At 39.2% G+C, this 20193-nt stretch overlaps 1 protein-coding gene across 7 annotated transcripts in view; it reads right to left on the minus strand.

Moving 5' to 3' along the window:
* The window catches only part of CSNK1G1 (casein kinase 1 gamma 1), a 193129-nt gene that overhangs the window by 33073 nt on the left and 139863 nt on the right, over nt 1–20193 (minus strand). For all 7 annotated transcript variants that reach the window (XR_014258984.1, XM_082447393.1, XM_082447392.1 and 4 more), the window contains 5 exons: nt 9367–9518; nt 7590–7824; nt 3027–3112; nt 1034–1118; nt 616–764 (listed from right to left, as the gene is read on the minus strand). Coding sequence is in view for 6 of the 7 variants with exons in the window: in XM_082447392.1 (XP_082303518.1) it covers nt 616–764; nt 1034–1118; nt 3027–3112; nt 7590–7824; nt 9367–9518 (707 nt within the window). In the remaining variant the exon portion in view is untranslated. The remainder of the gene's footprint in view (nt 1–615; nt 765–1033; nt 1119–3026; nt 3113–7589; nt 7825–9366; nt 9519–20193) is intronic.

Raw genomic sequence — 20193 nt, forward strand, 5'->3', positions numbered from 1 at the left:
GTTCAACTTAATGTCTCCGCGAAGGACAGCATCATTCTAATTCTAATTCTAACAGAACAGTAGTAATTATTATTACTGTTATTATTACACCAAGGCCAGTTTCAAGTCTTCTTGCCTTTTCAGTTTGCTTATCTGCAAAAGGGAGACAGTTTGGTCCTCAATAGTTCATTGGAGAGTAGCTTGCCTTCGAAAAGAAAAATAACATCCTACAGTGATGACTGTTAGTATGCTCTAAGGCCCTGTGAACCCAAGGCCAGAAGAGCAAATTCAGAAGTCTCCTCTGGTGCTGGGCTCCACCCGACGGAAATCAAGTCCCTTAACAGCTTATGTAGCACCAGCTCCTGGATCATTCAAGAAAACTTCTTAAAAACTGACTTAAATTCTGATATCTTAGGACACAGTGGTCATAATCTTAAAAACACAGTTAGTAAGAGTAACTCCTTTATTACTCTAGTGAGAGTGACCCCTGGCATCACCTTGAAAAGACTGGCAAATGGAACGTCTACAGTCAAAGGAATGTTGTGGGTTTTTTTCCCCATAGATTTAAGCAGAAAGTCTGGCAAGGGGTGAGACAGTGCTGGTCTGAGGTGAGGAGGTTAAAAAGAAGATACTTACAATAGGCCTCCCGACCCAATCATAGGCGTAGTCAAAGGCGTAGCCTTTCCTTTCAAAGAGGTCTGTGAAGAGCGTCCGTAAATACTCATAGTCAGGTTTTTCAAAGAAGTCTAATCGCCTGACATATCGCAGGTAGGTTGCCATCTCCTCTGTTAGGAAAGAGGTTAAAGGCCATGCTCATTAGCTGAATGCTTCTCATGGGGAGAAGCTTTGGGCCAGGCAAGGAATATCTGTGCAGACTATTTGACACTGATGTTTTCTTTATGGACCAAATCAAAGTGATAAAACCTATCTTGATTTAAATAACAACAAAAGGAAACGTAAATTTTCTGGAGAGTATCTAGAAATACTAAGATATGGTCTCCACCTCCTTCAAAGCTTCAGTCACACTGGCTGGAGTGTCCTTTCAGCATCCTACCTGGAAAGTTTTCACAGAGAACTTCAATGGGAGTATTCCTTTTGGTGTCACCAATTTTTTGATATCTTTCTTTTAATGTATCAGCCTGTAGAGAAGAAAGAGAGAAAGTTAGTTGGAAAGAGGTGTTAAGTATGGGAGGTCCAATATGTTTCAGGACATAATGACTGTTTCACTCAAACTGGCAGGATTTGTTAGACAGTCTCAATTTTTTTCTAATACTAACAAACAAGAAATGTAGTAGAGATGATATATTTAGATATGTACAAAACATCTGTTCTGGGAAGTTTTACTTGCAAATACATTTAGTAGTCTCAGATAAACACCACCAAATGTAATGAGATGAGAGGCTAAGATAAGAAAATAAATTCAAAATTATAACAGCTTAGTAATGACCCATGGGCACTAGGGTTCAAAAGTTATTCAACCTTCTCATTCTTAGATTAGCTCTAGATAAGATTAAAAACACTGCTAATCCAAATGGGGGCAAACAGACAGATGGCTCCACAATATATATATTGTGAAGCTGAATAGAAAAAGAACAAGAAGTAAAAAAACTGCCTTTCTAAGAAACTGCTGTATAAAAAATAAATATATAAAATTAAATTAAAACAAAAACAAAAACAAAAAACAACTGCCTTTCCACAATGTGCTTCCAGAGGGAAAAATGTTAACTATGATACAGGCATGGCTAACAGACAGGTCTGCTATATGTCAGTGGCTCAAAGTAGCCAAGTCTGGTTTGCTCAAGACTGTAGACAGAGGGCTCCTGGAGCTTGGACCAATAATGTGGTCTCAAGGGATTCTCATGAGGCTCTGTCTAGCCTGCAGCACCTGGCTTTAAGCAATTATGTTTTGAAGTATACTGGAGGAGGTTTAAATCTACAACTACCACTAAAAGGATTCATGAATCATGAGAAAGTTTCAAGCAATTAGTAATATACAAATGCATTATTTGGCTGTATGATGAGTAAACAGGATGTGAAACTCTATTTGACAGCTGTCAGTATCAATGAGAAGGTATATGTGACTAGGAGAAGACCATGGAGGAGATGTTAGGAGAGGAATTTAACGGGAAAGAAATAAAATCTTCCCAAAGGGAAGGGATAAAAGCCTCACTTTTCAGGACAATGTCCAAGAAAGCACAGCAAAACGAATCATTCTGCCCTTCGGGAGGGAGGGGGTGTAGTAGTACCCAAAGCTACCAATTACGTTTCCTTCCATACTAACATGTTGAAATAAATCACAACTCAAAAATGTCTTGCATTTAACTATCTAATGGGACTTAGAATGGGTTAGAAGCTCACCATTTCCTAGTCTAACCGCCAGAGGCACAGAGTAATCATTACAATGGTTGTAACTATAACTAATAGTTAACTTCGACACAAATGCACTGTATTGACACTTACCTAAGGAAGGCTATTTAAACTACACATTTCACAAGGAACAGCTATTTTATGCATAGGCATTTATTCAATTAAACACTTGAACAGCAATGTTAAACCTGGATTTTCGTTTTAGTTCAGGTGGGTCCTTAGCCTATATAGGAAGCACAAGTATTTCCCAGTTCCCCTTAGGGGCACACCTAGTCCTGCTGGCCTTGCTGGTAAAAGGTGTAGCAGCTGCTATCATCAATTTGTTCCAGAAATTCCCCAACACACTGGGAACAATATGCCTGCTACATAATGTTAGTGAAGGAGGAATACTGACACAGAGAGAAAAGCAGCACTGCCAAGGCTGGGAGGGAATGAGGGAAGAGATTATGGAAAACTCGAAAATAAGGAAGAAGGATCAGAAGGGGAAGAAGACAAACGTGGGCAAAACAGAGCTTCCAAAGCCCAGGTGAGCATTTACATTATAGACTAATGTCGTTCCTGCCTGTCATCCCTGTAGCCAATCTTCCCTTTTGTGCTTCCTACAGACATCAAGTCAGCAACCCCTTCATTATCAACTGAGTATTTAAACAAAGCCCTCCACTGAGCACTTCCAAGGATACCTTGAGTCCTTGCCAGGGCAGGCTGCCTCGAAGGAAATACATGAACATATGGCCTAGGGCTTCCAAATCATCCCGCCGACTTTGCTCTAAAAAGGAAGACAGATGACACGTTATGTTTGCAGTTATTAAATCAGAAAGGGGTTCAAAACCAAGTAATCCCTTCAGAAACCCGTCTGCTCTGGAAAGGCTCTGCTTACTAATTCTTTGTATATCTAAATCAGGGATAGTATTTTAGATCAAAACCAAAAACAACGTGTACTTCCTTTGCCTAGATCTGCTACTGGCGAGTAAATATCAAGTGAAAAGAGCAAATCCTAAACTAAAATCAAGTCCAAATCACTAACTGGTGAGTAACCACCCTTCACTCTATGCCGTCACCTTCCTGAAAGTAAGATAATTTAAACAAAATGTTATTTCTAGTACATGGGCTACAATTACTCTCTGGGTACCATCACGAAAAGTGAGCAGCAGATTGAGTAGCTGAGGCTGTTAAGAGAGTCCATTCTGGCTCGGCCCGCAAAGACACAAGCTGCAGAATGCCTAGCATACACCCTTAGTGCTTTTTATTCATCATAAAAATTAACGCTTAAAATTTAGTTTAATGTAAGCAAACATCAGGGCACAATCCTCAGCTCCATTCCATTTGTACCGTGTCCCATAGCCACCTTAAGAAAAATTTAAAGTTTATTACTAAGGTGCCCTTTGTGGGCACATAAAACAGTATCCCTGCATTCAGAGAGCTTATCATGTAAAACAAGTTGCTGGATTTTTCTCTCTTTTCTTTAAATTGGGAAGATAAGGATGGTAAAGAACTGCAGAATCGTTAATAAAAAATTGTTAACTACATCTCAGAAAACATCTTATACATTCTTTGACTGTCAGACAATAGAAGTAGTACATTCTTCCATTTTTAATTGCCAATTACAATTTATCTCAGACAATTCATGTGTTTATTTTTCAGAATCGAGTTCTGGGCTTTATCAAAAGAAATGACAGATGCAAGAATAAGGGGCTATCTTAAACTTGGTTTTGTCTTCTTTGTGCAGAAAGTAAAACCTAACAGAGTCAGGGAAGCAGGGAAAGGTACTCAGGTAATCCAAACTATAAAAGCGCAACACGTTTAACTGCCGCCTCCAATTACAGGAAATTTGCATGAAAAAGAGTGCGTAGTACTCTACAGGGCAGATGAAGAAAGAAAAGGCAACTTTCTAAATTGTACTTTGAAGGAGGTTTTTGGAAGTGAGGTCACTAACGGAAGGGGCGGCACCCTGACAAGAGACATAAATAACATGACGTTGAGCTGATACACAGCAACTGAAATAATCTTAAAAAGAACGAAGCAAAACAGCAAGGCCATCAGAAGCTTTTGACTACAAGGCTTGCCTGAAGTTTGCAATAAATTTCATATGTAACTGAAAACAAGAAGAGATTTTGTTAACAGAATTTAAAGAAACAGATTTTGTTAACAGACAAAAACAGATTTTGTTAACAGAACCTAAAGATACACCAAAAAAGAAAGAACAAGCAGGGTGAGTTGAGGCCTCCCACAAAGCAGGGCAGATAGAGAAACCACACCCTGCAGGTTCTCACACTATATCACACCTACTCATCGCCTCTCCATTTTTATATCCACTTCCTGTAAGGAGGCCCCTTGGTAATAAATAATTCAGGGGACAAATGGTTGTACTTTAGACAGTTGAGCACTAGAGGGCGAAACTCTCCACATTTTCAACGACTGATCAGCCCTACAGAAATAAGCCCAGCTTCTCTTCACAGCAAAGCCGTTATAAAATGAGATTTTTTAAAAAATCAAAAACCAAAAAATATAATAAACACATTTAAACTCACTGGAATAAGTAATAAAGTAACTTTTCAAATACTTAAAACCACGAAAAAAAGCTGTGGAATATGGGATAACAGGAAAAATAATGGTTCCTGAGTCAGGTTATCTAGGTCTTGGTCTGTCCTTTCTATTAATTTATTAATCCACGCCAAATTAAGCATGGCCAAGTCACCTTTTGGGCTTCGATTTCCTCATCTGAAAAAAAAGTGGTTGATTTAGATACTCTGAAAAGTCATTTTCCATTTCTAAAATTCTAAAATAATCTACAATAATTTAAATATTAAAGGCCTTTCAAAAAAAAATGAGAGTGAAAATCAGAGCCATGCTTTATTTCCACATTTCTTTGAACATTCCACATTCATTCAATTCAGGATTTCAATTCAGTATTTCCCTTGTTTTTTTCATGCAGGATATTTCATTTTCAAAGAAGAAAGGTTTCAATACCAGTGAGACCAGGAGGACACAGAATTCTTCCATACCATAAAGGCTTGCTTTTCAACCAATCAGAAAGATGTGCTTGGTTTACTTGCATCACATCCCTGATTTTAGGTCAAATATATTTTGTTGAAGGAAAGGGGCCAGGTGACCCAGTGTCCTCACCCTAACTTCAAACATTAAGGAATATAAAATGGGCAGACTTAATCAGTGGGAAGGTGGCTAATCTAATGTAGTAAATATCAGGTTTAGGGGGCTGCTTCCCTTGTTTTCTGCCCTCACAAAATTAATAGGCAATTCTTTCCAGGTCATTTGAAGATACACTTCCCTTTTTCTTCACTACAACATAAAGGATGCAACACATTTGAAAACCAATAGGATTAGGGTTCCTACAGAAACCTCTCTGGGTTTGAGACCATGGCCAGAGTTTAAAGGGCATATGACAACCACCTATATGTATTCTCTGTAATAGGGACATTATAGACAAATACGGTGACAGGTTGGATCTGACATGAAGAAAACTCTGGAACTCAGGAAGTCCACGCATGGAGATACACTCAAAAGTTCCAGCAGAAATGGCTACATCAAGAGATAAAGGAACCCAGTCTGATGACAGTAGATGCTTAAAACATATTTTGTTGAATAAATGATAACTACCATTATAGAGTCTTTACTATCATCAAGCACTATGCTAAACAGTTTATATGCATTATCTCACAGAACCCTATGGTATAAGGTACTATTACCATATGTCTTTCAGGGTAGATGAGATAACTGATGCTGATGAAGGAAGGTTACTGGACCACATAGGTTTAAGGGAAAAAGCCAGAATTTACATCCCTTTTTCTTAACTATTACACTGTACCTTATACAAACAACACGGATATGCATCTTTTGTCTGCTCTTGCCTTTCCTGACAAGAATAATAAAATCAGAACACAAATGCTGAGCCCAGGAGGCAGGCATTAGAACAACTTCTAGACTCTGTCAGTTAAACCAAACAATCATGACTTTACTATGTACCACACACTCTATCTCCTTGTAAAAAGGAAGGAAGAAGGGAATTCTGAGCACTATGCAAGAGACCCATGTTACATATATTATTACCCATTCAACCTGCAAAACATCCTTGTGAAATATTACTCTATTTTTACAGGTAAGTTTCAGGGAGATTAAGTAACTTGTCCAAAGTGACACCAGTAATAAGTGCCAGAGAACCTTCCAGCCTAATTTTAAACTATTATGTTTAGTTAAGTGACAATACCCATGTGGTTACCGAAAAAATCCTGACAGCATTCATTTCAACTCGGGTTGTATCATACCACTTTGTAATGTCATTTTTACTCTTCACTAATACTAGAATCCTCATCTGAATATCTGAGCAGTTTACTCGATGAGGCAACTTTATAGCTATTTACATTAGCTTTAATGTACTATTGTGTAAAATACTTATTGTGTAAACTGTTTGTTAATATTTAAATACCTTACATAATTAGCTACGTCTAGGAGTCTAATATTCTGTTTATATGTCTACTCTCTAGGGTGGTGATTTTCGAACAAATCTTTTCAATCACCTTAGAACCTTTTCTTCAAATAGAATCTTCCATGAAAGCCCAATATATAAAACAGATAAAAAGGGAAGCTTTCCTGGAGAAGCTGGCAAGGGCCCAGGGCCCTACCTACTGGGCCTTCTCACTGTTCCTTAGGCTTCCCTCGCAAATACTCTCCCCTGGACTAGTCCCTCTAACAAGTGAGACTACAGCTTTTAGCAATATTTATGCAAATTGTCTATCCTGAGTAAAATTCAAGACTCATGGAAAAGCAAATATATTTTCACTGAATAAGACACAGGCTTTTCCCTGAAAAATGAGTCACGAAACTATGCACAGAGAACAGAAGGCTAGTCCATGTTTTAGTGAGGCACTCTTCCTCAAAGCAGATATCAGCCTGATGTCCTTTTCAGGTCATATATGGGGCCACTTGTATGTAAATATCAAACTCATCACTAAACTTACTAAAATGTTATCACCTTAATTCAATAATTCAAGTACCACACTCTGAGAAACTAAGCATTTGGAAACAAAGAATGAAAAATCCTTAAGTTGTCAACAGGATACTTAGGCAAGTCACTAACTTACCATCTTAATTTCTCAAGTACAAAAATCACTTACCCTGTGAAGCAATAAGAATCACAAGTTGTAATGCACAATGGGTACAAAAGTGTTTTGGGAATAAAAAGGTGTTTTAACAACCTGCCCCTTTCATGGAGCTGAAAATAAACACACCTTTGCCAAGATGCGTGTTGATGGACATGTATCTTGCAGTTCCAGTTAAACTTTTGTGCTCCCTATAAGGTATATGCTTTTTGGTTTCAGGGTCAATGTATTCCTTGGCCAGTCCAAAGTCTATAATGTGTATAACATGCTCTTTCTTATTGCCTTGTCGGCCAATCAGGAAGTTCTCTGGCTTGACATCTCGGTAAATGAGATTCTTTGAGTGCACGTATTCCATTCGGGAAAGCTAAAAGAGAGAAAAACAATGATAGAAATACTACTCTAAAGAAGTTTACTGTAAAAATACATCAAAACGTTTTCTTTTATCAGCCCAAAGCTTTGAAATTAAAAGAAAACTCATTTCTTCACCACCCAGAGCCACTTTACTCTTGCAAACCAGAATATATTTTCTGATACAAATACATATATGACAAATATCAAGATAAAAGAGAGAAGGATAGGGACTTCATTGGTGGTGCAGCGGTTAAGACTCCATGCTCCCAATGCAGGGGGCCTGGGTTCAATCCCTGGTCAGGGAACTAGATCCCACATGCATGCCTCAACTAAGAGTTCGCATGCCACAACTAAGGAGCCCGCCTGCCACAACTAAGACCCTGCGCAGCCAAATAAATAAAAATTAAAAAAAAAAAAAAAGAGAGAAGGATAGTACAGTTCATCTAAAATGATAATACACAGTTTTACTTCATTATGCAACAATTTTCAAATGATGAATAGAGTTAGTGTTTTTATGTTACTTCAGAAAGTAAGCATTTGAGAGGCAAGAATTACTCCCAGGCAGGAAATCAGAATATGTTGGTGGCCTTTGAAGACAGGTGCCACTGCCACATTCACCTCCTGCCCACACCTTCCTATACTCTGTCTCTTTTGTTGCATAAATAAGGGAAGTGAGGCCCAGAGAAGTTAATACTGGACTGATATCACAGAGCTAACTAACAGCAGAGGTAGGAGTATAGGTTTTATGAGAAAGTAAACATAGCCCAAAATAATAATCATAAAATTATTCAAATTTCATTAAGTTCATTTCTATCTTCAAAGCTTTTCTACTTAGTATAGAAAGGGAAGCTTGAGCAATTGAATTTTTGACTCAAAAGTCAAGATCAATTTTCTAACATTTCCAAGTCTTTAAAGTGGGTGAGACCATCACCATTTCAGACCAATAAAGACATCCTTCTGCTTAGGGGATGACAAAGTTCTCAAAGGAACTGTCTTAACTGTTCCTTAAACTGGTACTGGTGTGTAATTTGGTAGGAGCTGAGAAAGCTGCCTCTTCAGCTGTCTCAGTCTCTGTGAGAAGTAGAGGCAAGAGAACTAAGGCAGGTTCTTGGTCACACAACTTTGGAATCTGATTTTAGGGCAGTGGGTTACATCTCCAATCTTTTCTTGGATGCAATGGTAAGGAGAGAGGGAGGACATGACAAAATTTTACAGTCATGTGTTTAAAACCTATAAATAAAACAACAAAGAAGTTACTTGCATTTGTACAATTTTTCCTAATCATCCTCTTTCTCTCTAAATAAATTTCCACTTCAGTCAAGATCAGAGTATTGCTCCAAGGTGCAAATTCTTAAAATAGAGCAAACGGCAAATGCAGTGCAACTTCTCTGGATTAACCCTTTTTGCCCCAGCCAGCTTCCTAGAATGCCACCAAGCCGGTAAGTGTGCATTCACTAGGTGTCACTACAGCTGGTAAATCACCAACAGGGACACAAGGATGTGGCTGGGAGACCCGCCCCGCCTATCCTTCTGCAGAATGGCAATGCCAACTTACCAACTGAATGGCTATCATTAACACAGTCTTCAAAGTAAAAGTTCGGTCACAGAGGTCAAACAAGTCCTCCAAGCTAGGGCCAAGAAGCTCCAGCACCATGGCATTGTATTTCCCACATGGTCCAAAGTAATACACCTGTGGGAGACCTTCACCTGAAAGCAGAGGGAAAATAGGGTGCAGAGTGAGGGACACAAAAACCAAAATATGAGATAGCTGCAACAGCACTAAGTAGATAAAAAGGAAATATAATTTGTGAGATTTTTGTTTTCTTTCATAGTCCCTACTGGAGAACTCAAACTGAGCACAACAGCTTCAAAGGGAACTAGTAATGTGTGGGAAAGGCTAAGCCATTGCACAATATGTTCAAATAAGCAGTTATTTAATACCAGAGTGACAAAGGCATTTCCACTGCTATGTAAGACAGAGAATGGTCCCTGATCCACTGCTGGATCGGAGCGTAAACTATTCTCCCCCAAGGATGCCCAAAAGCGCACTAGCATAAAAGGTTCAAAAGATGGCTCATGAGCTCAAAGGCCAGGCTAACACACCTTGTTGCATTAGCTGGTTTCATTTGCACTCCCTATGCTTACTACCAAAGCCACAAGGAGATGGAACTGTTTCCAACTGTTGCACTGAGGAAAGCTCAGACTGAAGGGCTGAGGTCACAGAGGATACAGCCTGGTCCTTTTCTCATAGGGAGTCTCTGTAGTTTCCTGTTTCCTAACAGTTGGAGCAAAGTCAACAGACTGGGTTTGGTTACTGATAAGTAATTATGAAAGGAAAAGGAATAAAAATACAAGGCTGGGTTTTCCCCAGATTTGAAATTCATAGTTATAAGAAGCCAAAATCTAGACTTTCTCACCTACGTGGCAACTTGTGAATGAATTTCCTCCTTAAAGTGTATTGTAAATATGAGGCACTCAATAAATACGTGCTAAATGGCACCATGTGAACTGTGGGTATGAATGAGACTACAGAACTTTTAAAAATCTGGTCTTACAGAGTGAGAACACTTCCATCTTAATACACTTATGTACACCACGGTCTACAGTTGTACACGCTGCAGATTACTGCTTGCTCCTGCCTGTAAGTTTTTTAGACAACAAAATTCTCTCCATCTTCGCATTTTATTTGTACAGATAGGGTACAGGCAGAGGTAATTATATCTACTGTAATCTGAATGTTTGTGTCCCTCCAAAATTCGCGTGTTGAAAACCTAATGCCCAGTGTGATGGTTTTAAGAGGTGTGGGCCTTTGGGAGGTGAGATCATGAGGGCAGGGCCTTCATGAATGGGATTAATGCCCTTAAAAAAGAGACCCCACAGAGCTCCCTAGCCCCTTCAGCCATGTGAGGACACAGTAGGAAGTCAGCAGTCTGCAACCCAGACGAGGGCCTTCACCAGAACCTGACCATGCTGGTATCATGATCTTGGACTTCCAGCCTCTGGAACTGTGAGAAATAAATTTCTGTGTTTATAAGCCACTCAGTCTGTAGTATTTTGTTACAGCAGCCCAACTGGATTAAGACAATGTCTAATACTTAGAACTTTAACCCAATGTGCCCATCCTTCTCTCTATCACAGGTCTTGTATATCTGGAATCGGTATGATTCATTGCTATGATATGTGTTTATTTCATGTGCTGCAATAGTCTATCATATTCCATCTAAATACTAAACAACTTCTTTCTTAGTGTTTAATAGGCTCATTCCTGTCTCATACCATTTCATATAGTATACTCTGCTCCTGCTAGCTCCATAAATATCCACTGAATTGTCCTTGTGGTTGTTTTGATTCTCCCTATCTCCAAAAGGAAACCGAGTTTAATTTATCTTTTTTCTCCTGTTGTTTTGAAGAACTCCTTCTTCAGTTCATTTAAAATATATAAAACCTAACAGCTGTTCCCAATGAGTTCTACTGAGAAATCCAAAGCAGAACAGTACCATAGAGATTTATTGCTTTTATTAATCAGACACATGGTAGATTGTAGTTTGGAGATCTTTAAAATTTTATATCCTATATAATAGTTTTCGATGTGACTAAAATTTGATTTTCCTAATATAAAAATTATACTCTTCAAAACAGGTGTGGCAGATCTGTTGGTTACCTGCTCAATATCCATTCCCTCCTTCTTTCTTAACAACAAAATTTCTAATTATTGTGAATAGCAACTCGCCCAGTTATAACTTTCCAGTCTCCCTCGATAATAGGAACGACCAGTGAGATGGAAGCAGAAATTGTTGGATAGGGTGGTTCTAGGAAAGTTCCTTCAAGGGAGCTGACTCAAAAAAAAAAAAAAAAAAAAAATAAGGGAGCCGGCTCAAGTTGGAGGTATGCCCCTTTGAGATGACCGAAGCTCCAGAAGCCATCTAGAACCATCAGATACCTTGAAGATTTAAGATAGTACCAAGATGGATGGAGCAAAATTAGAAGAACCCATCCCTGACAGCTATGAAGCAACCACACTAATGTTGGGCTGCCCTTCCCTCTGGACTATTTTAATCCAAAAGAAAAATCTATCTGGGACTTCCCTGGTGGTCCAGTGGGTAAGACTCCGGGCTCCCAATGCAGGGGGCCCAGGTTCGATCCCTGGTCGGGGAACTAGATCCCGCATGCATGCCACAACTAAGAGTCTGCATGCCACAACTAAAGATCCCATGTGCCGCAACTAAGACCCAGTGCAGCCAAAATAAATAATAAATAAATATGAAAAAAATATATATCTCATGTAGCTTAAAAAAAAAAAAGAAAAATCAATCTCTACCTGACTGAACTACTGTTATTTGGATTTTTTTTAACAACCAAATCTAATCCTAATTAATAAACATACTATTCCTTTACTTGGTTAAATTGCAAATCTAGGCACAATATCCTCCTTCTGAAGTACAAGCTAAAAGTCAGACCTGTGTAGAAATATAATATTGGCATAATTTTCTAGCCCTGCTGCCAATACTTAAGGATCAGCTTAAAAATAAGACAGATGATCATCTTGTTCTTGACAATCTTCAGTACCAAATCTAGGCATCTCTTGTCAGAAATTTCCATGTTTACAAGGAAGTCACAAAAGCTTTCTGGGTGATGTCTATAATTTCTAACTGTGAGTAATGTCACTCGTAACTCCTGCCTAGTAACTTCAAAGATGTGAGGAGTTCATACTGGCTGCATTATTGCTCCTTTTATTAAATACTCTGAACCTCACAATACCCTGCTGGGCTTTGGGATGCTCAAGACAACTTCTAGATTACTGAGTGGCCTTGAAGCTTTTCTCAAAGAGGGACTAAGTCCAAGATGCTAGTGTAGAAAGAGCTCAAGTCAGAGTCATGGATTTGGTTCTGCTACCAATTCTGAAAATTCTTTCACCTCTTTGCTCTTTTTCATCTGTAAAGAGGAGGGGTTTAGACTGGTTCTCTTTTATTTTTTTATGTTTTATTTTTTGGCCACGCCGTGTGGCATGTGGGACCTTAGTTCCCTGACCAGGGATCGAACCCTCAACCCCTACAGTGGAAGTGTGGAGTCTTAACCACTGGATTGCCAGGGAAGTCCCTAGACTGGTTCTCTTTTAAATCCAAAATTCTGATTATAGCTAGGATTTCCTTCTAGCTACCTTCTAGGTTCCTCTTTGTAAAGCCATAGCACCAGTATGAATGAAACCTGTCTCCATGTTATATAGAATATGCGTGGTACAAATTCAAATGTAGCTTGTAGTGGTAACTGGTAGTGGTACTCAATTGAAAGTGTGTCTACTAGAAATATCTCTAAAACTTTAGAAAACAGATACAGTGACTTCACTTCAAACCTACCAAACCAGAATTTCTTTTTTTTTTTTTTTTAAAAACCAGAATTTCTAGTAGTGGATGTAAGCATAGCTCCACAGGTGATTCAGAAGTGCAACCTAGAGGGTAGAAATAAAGGGCATTGCTTTGCTTTATGGCTAATATATTATGAAGACTCAGAAAACACTGACAGACTAATCGCTTTCAGAAGTTCTCTCACATCAGAACAACTGGACTCAACACCTATTGAAAGGAATCATTTTAAGGCTATTTGAAAGACCTGTCTGTTTAGAGTTTCTTAGGTATTATAGAAAATGTGCTGCTGAGTACAGAAGTCTCTTTGGGAGATGTGGCCTTAATTTATTAGAACTGTCTGTACAGATAGAGATGCCCACACAAGTTCCAATCTGTGTCTGGTTTCACACATGATTGCTCCAAAACAGGCCAGTGCTGGTGGTGAACGACACAGACACAGGCCCACTAGGAAGGTCTGCCTCTTTGGTCAGAGATTACTGTACAGTAATGATTTATCACCTGGGCTGTATTTAAATGAGAAATCCTGTATCTTATGTTTCACACTACTTTTGCAGAGCCATCGCTAATCCATTGTTTAAGAAATTTTAAATTAACCAACATTATGGTGGAATTCCTTTAATAAGACTGGGGATGAGGGCAAAGCCTTAAATACAATAAACATGGGGAAAACAAGGTACTTCCTGCAAATAATTTTGAGGTAAAGGGAATGAAGTGGGGGAAGTAGGCAATGTAGATATGCACTGAATTCTTTGATCCATGGTATTTCAGAAACTAAGGTACTGTTATAATCTCTCCTCTGCTCTGAAAATAAAAGCACTTAGTTAAGGTCTCCCTCCTAAATTGGTCAACTGCATAAAAGCTTGAAAATTAAAGAAGCAGATTTCAAATTCTCCTCTTCTGAAGGATTTCCAACAGATTTCATTATATTACCTTTAGCCACAGGTTAAATCTCTCATAAACCAAAACTGCAAGGTTATATACACACTGTACAAGTTACAGTGTATATTTTCACAGGGAACTATGAAACAGCTTTTCCATCCATCAATAACATATTCTTATAACTCCTGCTGGACATATGGCCCACACATATATCAAGTTGCACAGAACAGGAAGTGAGATGTATAACACTACAGCTAATTTTCAGTCTGTCATAAATTTAACTTGGGTTAAACACACCAAATCAAGGGTAACGGCTTCTTTATCATCTAAGCTGTTACCTAAAAAGATTCCATAATGTATTATGAACAGTAGCTACTCTAAGTAGAGATATTTTTAAATACACATCAGGCTGAGAACTGAAATAGAACCAACCACCTTGAAGCTTTTGGTAATTTGATCACATTATTGCCTAATAATTAGCCTTTCATTCTTTTTGAAAAACTAAATTACCTAGATGTGAAGCAAATTCAAATAAGTCCCATACCTACATTAATACCCAGATGTAAAAGAATAACATCATATAAATATTTCTATGAAAAAATAAGTATATGCTGATGATGACTGTCTTCTAAAGTCAGGGCTGGAAAAAACCTTTAAGGACATAATGGCCTCGGCAATTCCCTACTTTTATTTATACAGTTTGTTTTTTAATTTTTAAAGAAAAGAGGATAGTTTTTCTCCAAAGTTAAGCTGTCCTTGGTCCCATCAATGGTAGCGGCTTTTAGCACAGCTACTGAATGTTCCTTAGTGTTTATGAGAGGTCAGGGAATTACTGACACACAGGGAATTATCACCAGGGGTAATAATAATAATATTAAATAAGTCCACTTAACAAGAAAGCAGAAAGAATAGGCAGACTAACATGATAATATTCCATAGGAAGAAGTGAAAGGGGGAAATGAAAGCATAGGCTTTAAAACTCAGAAAATATAAAAACAATGCATTATTACAAAAGTATGAGACAATACATGTGTTTGTTTCTCTTTTAAAAAAAGAACAGAATCCCTCTCATTTCTCTGACTCTGAAAAAAATGCCTTTTTACAATATGAACCAGTTCAACATATGAATCTACTTAAACTGCTGATTTAATAACAGAAAGAGCTAGACTCAAAATTAAAGAATCAGGACTACTTTGCCTTACCTATAATGAAAAATGTTTTACAACTGTCTTGATCACTGGCCTCTTGGGAACTGGAATATCATCAGACATATGCTCCTAACATGAGCTCAAATTTGTATGGTGGGAGAAGAGAAGGTGAGTAAAGGCAGAGCAGAGGAATAATCTCACATTTCTGAGCCAGAGAAATTGAGCTTTTACAGTTTCTCTATTACATACACACATAATTACAAAGGCCTTAAGCCTCAAAGCAGGTTCAAAGTTTTGTTTATCCAAAGGAGTCAGGAAAGAAAGTCCAAGATAGGACAGATTTCTTCTGCAGCAGATAGCATCAAAGATAAAAAATGTTTTAAAAGTGTGTTGTGTATTGGGGGTGGGATTGAAGGGTAGGGGATCCTTTCTCTTCCCCAAAAGACTAACTCAGCTCAGAACTGGTAAATTTATGGGATAAAAAAAAAACCCCCAATCTCTGAAATTTTACCACTTTGTCCCTGTGATTAAGTTATATAGACAGGGTTTCCCTGGTGGTGCAGTGGTTAAGAATCCGCCTGCCAATGCAGGGGACACGGGTTCGCGCCCTGGTCCGGGAAGATCCCACATGCCGTGGAGCAACTAAGCCCGTGCACCACAACTACTGAGCCTGCGCTCTAGAGCCCGCGAGCCACAACTACTGAGTCCACGTGCCACAACTACTGAAGCCTGCGCGCCTAGAGCCCGTGCTCCGCAACAAGAGAAGCCATGACAATGAGAAGCCTGCACACCGGAACGAAGAGTAGCCCCCGCTCACCACAACTAGAGAAAGCCTGCACACAGCAACGAAGACCCAACACAGCCAAGAAAAAAAAAAAAAGTTATATAGACAGACTATCTACTGAGCTTCAAAAGCTGAGAGATGATCAATTCTTCTTAACACACACCTGAACAATAACAACTAAAAAGAAAGTTTTAGCTGGCATTTAGAAGGAATAAGAAGAAAAAAAATGAGATTATTCAAAGTACAGTGAACCTCTTCCTGACAATCCTGCCTCACTCCCATTACACTTTCTTTGTCCAGGTATCTGCCTTCCCTATGAACTAAGAGAAGGTTGTTTGAAGGCAGTGACTACTATGTGTTAATTATGTTTGTATATCGCTGCCTAGCACCAGTCCAAGCACATGGTAGATAAGGGCAGAATAAGTACTAAGTAAATAAATAAATACAATTCAGTGAAACTGACTTGAGTTTTCGATTTGGAACACACAATATTTAAACCTCAAAATGCTAAAATACACAGAGCAAAACGAATTAATCAGATTTTAAATGTGTGGGAATGCTAACATAATTGATATTTCTGAGCAGTTCTTATTTGGATTTCATGGGAATGATATTTAAGAAGTTCTGTTGGGCAAGCCACCAATATGAAGATTCCAAGTAATTCAGAGTTGTAGTATTTCTACATGGACTTTCTTCTGTGTATTTTCTTCCATAATGGTTGTATATGGTATGTGCAGTTATGTCTTTGCTGTTCCCACATGCAGGTGAACTATGTAGAATTATTCATTTTGGTGAACAGCACTGAAAAACATACACACAAACAAATGTAAACGTCTTCCTATCTCTCAATAAAGCACCTGCCCATCCAAATAGATTAAATGACCAATGAAATTAGCCATCTAAGTTGTCTAATGTGCAAAGGAAGTCTGATGACATCTTCTTATCCTTTTCTTCTCCCACTCCATTTTTAGACACATTCTTTATTTTGGTCCTAACTTGGAATTATATGGTCTTTTCTTTACATACATAGCCCTTTTCCATCTCACTTCAATCTCACAGTCATCTTATGAACAAAAAAGGGAAAATACTAATGACTCCATTTTACATATGAGATAGAGACCCTGAGAGACACTGTGACCTTTCCTAGCTGACAGGGTGCCCAAGTAACACAACCAGACCTCTCAACTCCAGATTCACTGCTCACTTCGCTATACTAAGCTGCCAACATTCTCTGCCTTCGTTCTTCTTCCCTTTCATTCATGTGGTTGCCAAAGTTATTCTCTGTGCTCCCTACCCCACTTCTTCCAAACCACATGCCTTTTTGGTTAACATTATCCTTCCAGGATATAAATCCGCCACCCTACTATACAGGCAGATTAATCTGGTTAATCTGTCCTACCCACCTCCTTGGTTCCCAATATTTATTTTTGGCTGCAATGGGTCTTCGTTGCTGCCCACGGGCTTTCTCTAGCTGCGGCGAGCAGGGGCTGCTCTTCATTGTGGTGCACGGGCTTCTTATAGCGGTGGCTTCTCTTGTTGCAGAGCACGGGCTCTAGGTCCAACAGCTTCAGTAGTTGTGGCACATGGGCTGGTAGTTGTGGCTCGCGGGCTCTAGAGCGCAGGCTCAGTAGTTGTGGCATTCGGGCTTAACTGCTCCGCGGCATGTGGGATCTTCCTGGACCAGAGCTCGAACCTGTGTCCTCTTAATTGGCAGGTGGATTCTTAACCACTGCGCCACCAGGGAAGTCCCGATATTTTTATATCAGTTACCTGAATACTATTTTACAGTTTTTGCATCATCTGTCCATCTCTCCATAGTTTTCATTTTTTTAATTAATTAATTTATTATTTATTTATTTTATTTTATTTTTGGCTGCGTTGGGTCTTCATTGCTGTGCACGGGTTTTCTCTAGTTGCAGCGAGCAGGGGCTACTCTTCGTTGCGGTGTGCAGGATTCTCATGGCGGTAGCTTCTCTTGTTGCGGAGCATGGGCTCTAGGTGCCGCAGGCTTCAGTAGTTGTGGTGCACGGGCTCAGCAGTTGTGGCTCATGGGCTGTAAAGCACAGGCTCAGTAGTTGTGGCGCACGGGCTTCGTTGCTCCGCGGCATGTGGGATCTTCCCGGACCAGGGCTCGAACCCATGTCCCCTGCATTGGCAGGCGGATTCTTAACCACTGTGCCACCAGGGAAGTCCATCTCTATAGTTCTTGATTTGTCAATTCCAGTTCTTTATCTGGAATGGGGGCCACCTGGGACATTAGTTTTTTAAATTATAAATGTGATATATACTAATTTTAACTAAATACAATAGCAAACCAAAAACAGTACAGAAACATACGAATAAAAAGTATTCATATCCATAATAGATGATACACATACACATAATTAAAAATACTTTCCTGCAACTTCATTTGTAATTTAATATAATGGACATTTTTCCTTGTCAACACATGTATGCACATCATTCACTTTAAAAGTTACATCATATCTCCCCCTATGATGTATCACATTTAAGTTTTCCTGTACTGATGGACATTTAGGTTGTATCCGTATATTTGTTATTAGAAATAGACATTATAGTGAACAGCTATTGCTTTCACCTGACATGCATCCTTTTCTTCCTTCTTCTGATAACATCTTACTCTTCCAGCAGGAAAGCACCATTCCTTCATTGTTACTACATGTGGTTAAAGTGGGGTCAAGCCATTTCCCACTGCCACCCCAAGGATATGACTCAAGCCAGATTAATTAGAGGATTCTATCCTCCTGCCCTGGGGAACTGGGTCAAGGATAGGAGCTTGAACTATGTCGGTACAATGAGAGTCAACTCTGGGCCTTTTTGAAACTATAGAGAAGGAGGAGCAATTTTCGACCCCCTCGATCACTAAACTGGAAGGAGCTTAGCCTGAAGCTACCAGAGACAACCACATGAGAACAGGTAGACTACTTATCTGAGAATGAAACCAACACAGAGAAAGCAGAGCTGAGAGAAGCAGACAGACAAGTATACCACAAACCTGAGGACCAAGGACAATGCTGGTCCTGGATCTGGCTGGCCTGAGGTGAGAATCCTGGACTTCTCAGTCCTGTGAGCCAAGAAATTCTCTCCCACCCCACCACTCCCTCCATTAAGTGAGCTTGAACGCTATCATTTGAAAATGGAACGTGTCTAGACAGATATGCATACAACACTGCAGAAATATCCTTGTGCCTACATTTTGGGGCATGAATACAAATGTATCTTGAGGGTAGATTCCTTGAAGAGGAAATGCTGAGTCAAGGGTCATGCACATTTAACATTTTAGTATATGTTGCCACACTGCCAGTTCTAAATCCTCTTTGGTCCCTGGTCTGTTTCCAGTGCTGGGCCTCTTTTCACGTTTAGTACTACCGTCCTATTACTTAAGTATCCAGGCCCATAGAGTATTTAAAAATGTTTTCAGAAGCTGCCTTGACTCATTCTTCCCAAAGCCCCAGCACTAAGTTATCTCCTCTCTTACACGTAGCCAGCAGCAGTATGTTTGGAGGAGTCTCCTAGCTTTTTGTCAAAATTATCATTGATATTTCAAAGTCAGGAGAATCCTTCCTCCCCCATTATTTGTTCAACACTACAATAAGAAATTTCCACTCAAAGCATACTTGCATCACAAAAGTCTATTGGCCATAAACTGCTTTACAGTTTATGAAGTGTTTTTATATAGGCCTTCCCATTTAATCCTAACAAGTACATACAGGAATTACTATTCTCATTTTATGGGTAAGGAAATTCATTTGAAGTGACTTGCTCAGGTCATACACTGAGTGGTATAGCCAAGACCTAAAACCCCACTTTCGCCTCCAAGTTTCAGGCTCTTTTTTTTTTTGCCCGTGCTGTGCAGCATGTGGGATCTTAGTTCCCCCACTAGGGATTGAACCCTGCACCCCCTGCATTGGAAGCACAGAGTCTTAACCATTGGACCGCCAGGGAAGTACCCCAGGCTCTTTTACTATACCACATACACCTATCTGCACCCTGAAGTCCACGGACATCTAGAGTGGCAGCGAGGACTACTGGGTCACATTACTTTCATAGGAGATTAACCAATTTAATAAAGATTCAGTAAAACGTAGTCTGTGTATGAACCTAAGGGACAATCACAAGATATTGATGATGTTGATAGGTTATGAACTCAAGTAATAAAGAAAGAGTAATTTTTTCCTTACAAAAAG

This window comes from Balaenoptera physalus, assembly GCF_965194825.1.
Source record: "Balaenoptera physalus genome assembly, chromosome: 2".
NCBI classification, from domain to species: Eukaryota; Metazoa; Chordata; class Mammalia; order Artiodactyla; family Balaenopteridae; genus Balaenoptera; species Balaenoptera physalus.